We start from the raw sequence: 10,966 nt of genomic DNA on the forward strand, positions 1-10,966 counted from the left end.
TGGGCAGTGTGACCTGTGATTGACAGTGAATGAGCCATTCAGCACTAGCTATCATAGCAGGTCAGAATATCTCTCAAGCAACCCATTCTCAAAAAACTAAAGTTGTGACTTGTCCACAAATAACCAGAGGAATGATGAAATTTGCTTTTATAGGCTTAGAAAAGCAGAAAACACTGTCTCAAAGTGAGTTATAGCATACAGTTTATACTACATAACACTTATCATAGGGCCTCTTAATTAAAAAGGAGTATCCTCTGATATTTGCCAAAATTCTGTTAAGAGTGATGGGATATTATTTAATTTATTTTTGAGTTTAAACTCTAACATATGCTTAAAATACAGTTACCAGTCACATTATCATCATCTATTGGTCCATTGCTTATAGCATCTTATGCACAAGGCAGTCAGCCACACAATATTGTGTCATGAATACTGCCCCTGAATTGAGCAGTGCCCTCAGCCTGCCCAGCCATTCACAGTTTCTCTGCATACAGTTTGTCTCAATACTATTTATGGAACCCATTATTTTTCCCTCAATAGTTTATAAATGTGGTTTCATTGTCTTTGTAGTCTCAGTGCAACAGACAAAATGTTACCATACATATCTTTCCTTTAGTAGTAATCCAGTCTCTGTCTTTAAGGTTGTAGATATTCTCTTTACCCCTAGAGTCTGAAGGGGTTCACCACGAACATATCCTTGTGAATATGGATAAATGCTATCCATTGAGGATGTTTAGCTTAGGAATCCAAGATTTCCTTTGTTTCTAGGAAATGGCTTGATGATGTGTATTTCAGACTGATCCTGACTTGCCACTTTTAGAGTCACCAGCTGAAAGGTTGTAAATGCACCATAGAACCTCTTCAGTAGGAGATTCTTCCCTAAAATACTCTTAAACAATAAATACCCCAATATGTTAAATTTTCTTATTAGTTTAAATATTATATGGTTTCACAGCACTTGTATTTTGAAATAATAGTGTCCTTATTCACAAATCTAAACCTTTCCCTCTGCCTAGTTGAAGAGAGGACGTAGGACCGTGCAGAAACATAGAATAGTCATTTAAGTCTCCATCAGCACCAAGATGCCTCTATTAAGTACCTCCATTTATATGACAAGGATCATTTTCTCCTAATACTGTATTTGATTTGTAGAAATTGTGATTTCAGTTCACTTCAATGTGTACCCTCTTCTTGTCTCTCCCTGTTTAGATTGCCAAGCACATTGATGTAATCATTTTACATTCATGTACTCTTTGTGCCCTGTCAAAAAGTCAAAGATTATCTAAAATATGCTGGAGGACCTGTACAGTGCTGGCTTCAGTCCTCAGCCTTACATCTTCCTAGCTTGCATTCCTGTTAGGTCTGTACATCAGATTTTCTGAATATGCTATTCTTCCTCTTAATTCTTCCTTACTGCTCACCAATATCAAGCCATCACCTGGATATTTTGCAGTGGCAATAGGTAGCCAAAGATATTACAGATTGAGACAAATTATACATTTGCCACTTTAGAGTTCCTTTAAATTCATATGTCCAATGGAGAAAGTCACTACATATTTCTTAGAGTAGCCAATGAATGAAAAATAAATATTACACTGAAAGTTTTTATAATCATTTCAGAAATAAAAAAACATTCCATAGTGGCACTTACCCAAATTAAGATATGTTTCATTGTCTAACTAAAGAAGTAAATTATTTTTACTTGAGTAATAGACATGTAAGAGATTATAAGACCAATAACTATGGAAACTTACGTTTCTGCATGATTAAACATGAAAAGATAAATGCAGCATATTCCTAATGTCTGAGGAGATATATCCTGAAATCTTCCAGTATCTACAAATTCTTGAGTACCAATATTGCCTATAATTTCCCTGATAAAATATACTGTGTATTTTCATACAGTTGAGCCATACTTTTAATTAATTGTCTACTTTTTATTTTATCCCAGTTAAGATTCTTCTCAATAATATCCACCATTCTCTTATATTCTGTGCTTTTTAAAATATTTTCTTCACTACAAAGAAAGTTTTCTCTTCAGGACAGTTTCCTCTAAGAAGTCGCTTCATCTGAGTCTCTGAACAATCGAAAGGCAGCAAGACTTTTTTTTTCATTCAAGTTTTTGCTTAAATTCCAGTTTCATTAATATACAGTGTAATATTAGTTTCAGGTGTAGAATTTAGTGATTCATCACTTACATAAAACACCCAGTGCTCATCACAACAGGTGGCCTCCTAAAACCCTTCACCTATTTAACCCATCCCCCTGCCCACTTCCCCTCCAACAACCCTCTGTTTGTTCTCTGTAGTTAAGGGTCTATCTCCTGTTTAGCCTCTCTTTTATTTCCCCACTATATCCATGTGTTTGTTTCTTAAATTCCACATATGAGTGAAATCATGTTATTTGTCTTCCTCTGACTTATTTTGCTTAGCATAATACTCTCTAGCTATGTCCATGTCATTGCAAATGGCAAGATTTCATTCTTTTTGATGGCTGAGTAACATTCCATTATATATATACCACATCTTCTTTATCCATTCATCAGTCAATGGACCTTTGGGCTTTTTCCATAATTTGGCTATTGTTGATAATGCAGCTATAAACATTGAGGTGCATGTATCCCTTTGAATCTGTATTTTTATATCATTTGGGGAAATACCTAGGAGCGCACTGCTGGATCATTTCTTATACCATACACAAAAATAAATTCCAAATGGATGAAAGACCTAAATGTGAGACAGGAAACCATCGAAATCCTAGAGGAGAACACAGGTAGCAACCTCTTTGACCTCAGCCATAGAAACTTGTTACTAGACATGTTTCCAGAGGCAAGGAAAACAAAATCAAAAATAAACTATTGGGACTTCGTTAAGATAGAAAGCTTCTGGGGTGCCTGGGTGGCTCAGTCAGTTGAGGTCCAACTTCGGCTCAGGTCACCATCTCACGGTTTGTGAGTTGTGAGTTCAAGCCCCACGTTGGCTTTGTGCAGACAGTGCAGAGCCTGCTTCAGATTCTGTCTACCTCACTCCCCCCACCCCATTCATGCTTTCTCTCCTCAAAAATAAAAAAAAAATAAAAAAGAAGATAAAAACTTCTACACAGTGGAGAAAACAATCAACAAACCTAAAAGGCAGTCTTTGGAATGGGAGAAGATATTTACAAATGACATATCTGATAAAGGGGTTAATATCCAAAGTATATAAAGAACTTGTACAACACAACATGGGAGAAACAAATAATCTACTTAAAAAATGGGCAGAAGACATGAATAGACATTTTTCTAAAGAAGACATCTAGATGGCCAACAGAAACGTGAAAAGATGCTCAACATCACTTATCATCAGGGATATACAGATCAAAACTACGGTGAGATACCACCTCATACCTGTCAGAATGGCTAAAATTAACAACACAAGAAACAACAGGTGTTGCTGAGGATAAAGAGAAGGGGAAACCCTCTTACACTCTTGGTCAGAATGCAAACTGGAAAAGCAGCAAAACTTTTGATATGCAGGCTTTGGACAATTATCTTGGCTCAGTCATTCCACCCTCAAGCAAAGAAACATAAATATCTGCTACAATCATATTACAAACTATTATTATATCTAATTTAGAGGAAATGTACAAAGAGTCAAAAATCACAAATTTTAAATGCTTAGTTTTCTTAAAGTTGGTCTATTTTTAATTAGTGATTCAGTTCTGTGTGATATTAAGATCTCCTTACATTGAAACAAATACCCAATGAAGCTTTCATCATACAGCACTCAGAAACTGCCCTGGACACTGCCTTCTGTTAAACTTATAAAGCCAAAGCTCCTTTTCATAACTTCAGACCCCTTGTATTTTGCAAAGTTTGAAATGAGCAAGTTTAAATTTTGCCTTAAGAACTATTTATATTTTATTATTCTCCTCAAGGCATTTATAACCTCTTTGTTTCTCAAACTGTAAATAAAAGGATTTAGCAGGGGAATTATGATTGTGTAAAATACAGAATACATTCTATCTTGATTTTCAGCTGGGCCAGACCCAGGACGCACATACATGAAGAAGAGAGTGCCATAGAACAAAGAGACAGAGAGCAAGTGGGCGCTGCATGTGGAGAAGGCCTTACTCCTGCCCTTTTCAGACTTCTTTTTCAGGATGGCAAAGAGGACTTGGGAGTAAGAGATGATAATAGTCATAAAGGTGAAAGATTGTATAAAGACTGAAAATATAAAAATTAAGAGCATATTAACTCTAGGGTCAGTACAGGAAATCTTAAACAGCTGTAAAATTTCACAGTAGAAATAATGTATTACATTGGACTTGCAGAAAGTTAATCTAAATAACAAACTGGTGTGCATCATAGGATGAAGAAACCCTATAATATATGAAACACCTAATAACCGAATGCAAAAGATATTGGACATCACCACTGGATAAAGCAAAGGATTACATATAGCTACATAGCGATCATAGGCCATCACTACCAGAAGGAAACATTCAGTGTTTGCACTGGAAGCAAAAATATAAAATTGGGTGATGCATTCAACCAGGGATATCAAGTGATTGTTGGATAAAAAATTCATCAGCATCTTGGGAGTCACAGAGGTGGAGGAACAAGCATCTGCAAAGGCCAAACTGCCAAGGAGTAAGTACATGGGGGTATGAAGATGGGGGTCCTTCCAGATGAGAAAAATCAGTCCGAGGTTGCCCACCATGGTAGTGAGGTAGATGACCAAGAACACCAGGAACAGGGGGACCTGCAGCCCTGGAAGATCTGTAAGTCCCATGAGAACAAACTCCATCACCTGTGTTTTGTTTCCATCAGATTCACTCAAGTTGATCACTGAAACGGAAGAATAAGTGAAAAACAGAGTCATAAAAGACTGTGAAAATAATCACATTTTATTTGCAAATAAATGTATCTTCCTTATTTACATATCCCTTTTAACCAGAACATTTATCTTTACACTTCAGTATTCTTTACAAACAGTATGTATTTGGGCAACTGTTCCTCAAAATTAAGGGGAATATATATATATTTATATACCATATATACCATATACACACCATATATATGGAACTTATTATGTATATTTATTTTATGTATTTATATTTATACATACTTATTATATATAATTTATTATATAGAGAGAGTTTATTACTTGTATAAGAAGTGGTTTTGTGTTTTAATTTGGAAAAAATTAATTTCAATTTAATAATCATCTTCTAATTATAAAAGCTTTAAAAATAGAATTAAGCTTTTGAAATATGCTAAAGATGAGTAATCAAAGACAATAGCATGCATTCTAAACAATATAGCATCTTCCTCAAATTAGGACAGATTGAAATGCTTACTCTGACCATTATTGTACAGTATTTTTCAGAAACTTCAATACATCTAAGATATGAAAACAAAATAATACAAAGATATAATGAAATGTCATAAAAATTGTAGGAGATAAATTCATATTTTTACTAATGTTATGTTGTTACAATTAAACAAATAACATTATGACTTTAATAAGTACCAGATGCAGGATGAATACATAAATAATCATGAGATTTTTTTCAGTGCAAGCAAGAAAGAAATAAAAAGGATATATACCAGTTACAATAGCCACACACCTTAAAATACATTGAAATATTTTTAAAATATATAAGACCTTGTAAATAAAATTGTAAAACTTACCGAAAAGTATTATACAATTTCTAAAGAAATAGCCAAAATATGTTCTCAGATAAGAAGACCTAGTATTATAAATATGTCATTAGAATTCAATTTCAGCTAGAAATTAAATTCAGTTAGTTGTTTTTAAGATTATTTATTTTTATTTATCTATTTTGAGAGAGAGAGACAGAGCCTGAGCAGGAGAGGGGCAGAGAGAGGAGTATCCCAAGCAGGCTTCACAGAGCTCAGTGTGGGGCTCAATCCCACAAACTGCAAGATCATGACCTGAGCCAAAATCAGGAGTTGGTCACTTAACTGACTGAGCCACCCAGGTGCCCCTGAATCCTAACTGCTTTTTAACATAATAGCATAAGCATAAAGTTCTTATAAAATAAAATTATTTTAAAGAGACAAGGAAAATATGAACAGTAACAAAGTTAAGTGTGCAGTGGTGTTACAACATAAAGCCTTTAATAGAATATAATATGACATGAAAATAGGAAAATATAATAGTAAAACCAAATAAAGACTCCAAAGACTGATTCAAGTATATGTATTGGAATTTAATATAGTACATGGGTGATTTTTCAATTGAGAAAATATTATGGCTACATTTGCCTATTTCAGAAAAAAAAAGTAAAAATGGCTTTGTTTTCCATGTCTGTTTTAAAATTGTTACTGGATCAAGGGCTTAAAAGTAAAAAATTAAAAAAAAACAATTTAAATATTCTAAGAAAATTCATGAAATAAATATAATTTAAATATATTACAAAAATCTCTAAGAAACCCACGAATTATAAAGAAGGATATAAGTGTATTTAATATAATGTTTAAATACATGAAAATGAAGTATGTATCAAATATTTCACAAGGTAAAAGATGAATAAAATGTTGGAAAAATATGTATAGTTAATATAATAGGCTAAATATTAGTTCCTATCACATGCTAGGAAATATTACTAATTGGTAAGAAAAGTCAAGTAATTCGACAGAAAACAAAAATGGAATTGAATGGGCAAGTCACAGAATATGTCAACACATTGAGTTAATGTGAGGAAGGTGAGCATCTTCCTTAGTACTCAAGATGTGTAATTAAAATAAGACGTTATTTTTCATTCCTCAGATTAGCAAAATCTGATTGTTAGAATTTAGAAAATGCCACTGTCACCCTTACTAATAAAAATGTAAATTATTAAGACTGAAAAACAATTTGGTAATATTTAAAAAAAATACACAGGGGCACCTTGGTGGCTCAGTCAGTTAAGCACCCAACTTTGGCCCACATCATGATCTCACTTACAGTTTGTGAGTTCGAATCCCATGTCAGGCTCTGTGCTGACACCTCAGAGCCTGGAGCCTGCTTCAGATTCTGTGTCTTCCTCTCTCTCTCTGCACCTCCTCACCTTGCTCTGTCTCTCCCTCTTAAAAATAAATAAGCATTAAATTTTTTTAATAATAAAAAATAAATAAAAATACACATACTTTTCAACTCAGCAACCCATGCCTTCTATCTATTCTATAGCAATAACATATTTCATAGGTAGAAAAGTCTACAACAACATTGTTCACAGTGGCAAAAGACTGGAAATAATATGTAAACCAACAGGATGAAACAATGGTTGAACAAATTTTGGCATAACCAGACTAACCAATATTATGGCTAAAATCAATAAAATGAGCTATTGATCTATGAGTTGTCTGAAAGAAATTTCCACAATTGCTAGGAATGTGAGAAAAATAAAATGCAGAGAAATGTATTTAACATTATCTCAGTAAACAAATAGATAATATAGTCTTAAAATTCCCATTCTGTAGATCTGTGAAAACCACACACACACACACACACACACACACACACACACACACATATTTGCAAAAACAATAAGAACATAAAGATTGTATAAAATGATAGACCCTAGCTTGTTAATATTTATTGTCTGGTGGAGGTGAGAGGGGAGAATAAAGGAGGAGAAAAATACACAGTACCTCCAAAACTGCTTTTGTGATAAAAACACAATATATAGTCATCCTATTTTATAGAATTATGGATATTTATATATGGTCAATGACATATATTTAAGGATAGTCTTAAATTTTAATAGTAAAGAAGAGAAAAAGAGAGCAACAGGAATAATAATACTATTGCATTTAGTAGGTGGCAATAAATATTTTAATGAAAAATTAGGAATTAATCATAAGTAAATTTTATTTTATAGGTTTTCCATATTTTAAAATACAGAAAAGGTTTTGGATTATGTAGCATATGCTTTTGAATATTTTCAGTTGTATCTGAATTCATCCATCGAGAGTAATTTCCCTCTGTCTCTCAGACAAAAGTTTTTTTGTAAACAAAGTTAGATATATAAACACAATGTTTTTTTTAAATAGTTTTGTTAATTTTCAGGTTCCTTTCTTTATATTTGATGTATCCCTGAAATAATTTGCTTGATTTTGTTCTATGACCTATAAATGTTGTCTAAAAGCAAATCCAAAGAAGAGATCCCAAGGTATTTAGAGGTGAATGCACAGACTCTTAGATCACCTAGAAGGAGAAAAATCTATCTATAATTTGATGTGTAAATTCATTGTTTCCCAAAATAAAATTAATAACACAATTGTATACACACAGTTCTTGCTGATTAAAATACATTTAAAAATCTACCTATATACCCAAATTGTATTGTTTAACTTTAAAATAGCTCCATAGACAATATTTTCATAATGGTTCAACATTAGGGAGAATGAGGAGTTATTCCCCATATTCCTTGAGAAGAGAAAAAAAAATAGCTTTAAAAATTTATCTTTTGGGTGCAAGGGTGGCTCCATCAGTTAAGCATCTAACTTCAGCTCAGGTCATGATCTCACAGTTCGTGGGTTCCAGCCTCGCATCAGGGTCTCTGCTGTTGGCACAGAGCCCACTTTGGATCCTCTGTCCCCCTCTCTCTCTCTCTCTCTGCCCCTCCCTTGCTCTCTCTCCCCCCCTCTCTCTCAAAAACAAATAACATTAAAAATTTATCTTTTAAAGCATATACCCATGAGAAGGCCTAGAAACACAGCACATGCAGCAAGAATGACTGAAATGTCTCTTCTAAAAATTAGCCTTAATAGACACTGAGAGCAAGTCATTTAATTTGTAAGGTGGGGTTTTGTCCTGAGTGAGCCTACCTAGGTTTCTTGCCAACTTTAAACCCATAATTGATACACCCTATTTTTATAATTAGGTCAAGAGCTATTAAGTTCTTAGATCTTTTCAATATTAATATGTATCTCTATATCATATAGATATACACATTTATATGTGTGTGTGTATACATATACACACACACATATGCACACACATATATCCATTGGAAACAAGGGGCTCAATAATGTTATCATTGGTGACTTTAGCTCATCTTTTCATGATTCCATGAACAAATTAAGGAAGTTTAAGCAGCATAATTTAGTTGTCCTTAGCCTGACAATGAAAAGTTTCTATGGTATGAAATAACCTCTGAAATTCTTGAGTCATTATCATCATTTTATCATTTGCCTCCTTTTTCTATTATCTCAAGTTTACTATTAAAAAGAAATATTATTATTTGTGTCTCCTCATCAGTCAAACATTTAGTATTTATGACAAGCATCCAGAATGGTCTACCCTGAAATTAAACGAAAAACCTCATAGGGTTACCAGGATTTTCATTTCTCACCTGGATGTCTCATTATCAAATAAAAAAATTGAAAAACTACAAATAATGAAAATTAGATGGATCCTAGTGTCCTCACTCAGTTTCTTAAAGTCTTTTTGAGATTGAGAAATGATGGGTTTCTTGAAGGAAAGATGGTGGGTTTCTAAAGGGAAGAAATATAAATTTCCCTCTACCATACTTTACATTGGGGCCAGAGACATCTTTATGAATCGCCAAACTGATGAAGTTTCTAGCTGCTTTCACACCCACATCCACTGTACTTCCTCCTAAAATCTTTAAATGAAGAAAAGTGGAAGGTGCAGAATGAAGCAGTGATTACTTGCGCAAAGATTTTCCTTGGAAACCTCAACTGCAGGGAGAAGGTATTTATTTGTACTCTTTTCCAAATCTATTCATGAAAAAGAAAAAAATATATTTTAAATTCCCTCAGTAAAAATTACCAATGGATTGATTCCCTGTAGGATGGGGGCAAAGCTGTTCTACTGGGCATTGTGAGCTAATTGGGGAATAACCCAGGCATAGCAGGTGTAACAATTAGAAATACACTTTGTGTCGTTAGAGTTCACTGTGAGGGCATCTTGACAAACTACCCCTGAGCAATTTTTAGGTCATAATAATTTCCTTTCTCTTATTGCTCTTGATGTTGCCACATTCCAACCACCGGATAGTTTCTTCAAATGTCTCAAAAACTCATGAAACTCAGAATGTCCAGATCCAAATTCAGAGTCTTTGTAAACAGTATCACCTCATCCTGCCTTCCCATTCTCAGTTAATGGCATCATCATTACCCCGTTTTTAAAGAAAGAAACCTGAGAGTCATCCTTGACACTGAATTCCCGCCTTGAACCCATCAGAACTATTATCAAACTCATGGCTTTTATCTCTTTAATACCTGTTGAAACCACCTACTTTTCTCAAAATTCAAGAAAACTCCATCTCCTGCCTAGAATACTCACATATCCTTTTAATAATCTATGTGTATTTTCTAATATATTCTCCCACCAAAATCTGAATTTGGGCCAAAATCATCTTTATAAAATGCCAAACCACTGAGATCAGCACTGTTCGCACACCCATGGATGAGATTCCATTTAAACCCTTAAGCATAACTTATGATCACTCTTAGAAGATCAAAATTCTTAAGCCTATATATCCCTTTCCTCATCCTAAAACCTATCCATTCATTCTCTGTACCAACCTTTGGTCCATTGTAGCTAATAGATTCTTTAGGGTGAATGAGTCTATTTATTTGACAACAGAATCTAGGAGCTGAAGTTAAAAATCAAAATGTATAGTAAATTAAAAGGTTAAAAATCATGGCTTTCATATGCAATGTTGATGAGAAAAAAAAAACAAAAACAAAAAACCAGAATTTATCCCTTTGTTTTTCTAATCTTAGTGTAGCAATGTAAGGAGTTCTCCTTAAACAGCTGCAAAGCTGCCAGCATCTCTCCAGGCCCATCAGAATCTGTGTGACATGCTTGCCTCTGTGTGAGCAGCACACACACACTTTTGTGATGGGGCTGACAAGGGCTCAGGAACCAGGGTAGAAGCCTGAGAGTGCCCACTGGTTAGCACTACATTTTCTGTAGTAATGGGAACAGGTCATAGGAAAATGACA

At 34.0% G+C, this 10,966-nt stretch overlaps 1 protein-coding gene across 1 annotated transcript; it reads right to left on the minus strand.

Moving 5' to 3' along the window:
- Positions 1–3,887: 3,887 nt before the first annotated feature.
- Positions 3,888–10,217, minus strand: LOC125174508 (olfactory receptor 5AC1-like). Its single transcript, XM_047874023.1, has 3 exons — positions 10,134–10,217; positions 9,519–9,618; positions 3,888–4,828 (listed from the first exon to the last, which is right to left on the minus strand). The coding sequence occupies exons 1-3, from the start codon at positions 10,215–10,217 to the stop codon at positions 3,888–3,890; spliced, it is 1,125 nt and encodes a 374-aa protein (XP_047729979.1).
- Positions 10,218–10,966: the final 749 nt, after the last annotated feature.

The sequence above is a fragment of the Prionailurus viverrinus genome, chromosome C2 (genome assembly GCF_022837055.1).
Source record: "Prionailurus viverrinus isolate Anna chromosome C2, UM_Priviv_1.0, whole genome shotgun sequence".
In the NCBI taxonomy this organism is placed as follows: Eukaryota; Metazoa; Chordata; class Mammalia; order Carnivora; family Felidae; genus Prionailurus; species Prionailurus viverrinus.

What these genes read in the sequence shown, in the direction of transcription:
- LOC125174508 (XM_047874023.1), bottom strand. Translation starts at nt 10,217, where the DNA reads ATGAGTTTGATAATAGTTCTGATGGGTTCAAGGCGGGAATTCAGTGTC. An exon ending in TTTCTTTCTTTAAAAACGGG is followed by an intron (nt 9,619 to 10,133) that starts GTAATGATGATG and finishes CTTCATTTAAAG; the next exon opens with ATTTTAGGAGGAAGTACAGT. An exon ending in TGGCCCCAATGTAAAGTATG is followed by an intron (nt 4,829 to 9,518) that starts GTAGAGGGAAAT and finishes CTTCCGTTTCAG; the next exon opens with TGATCAACTTGAGTGAATCT.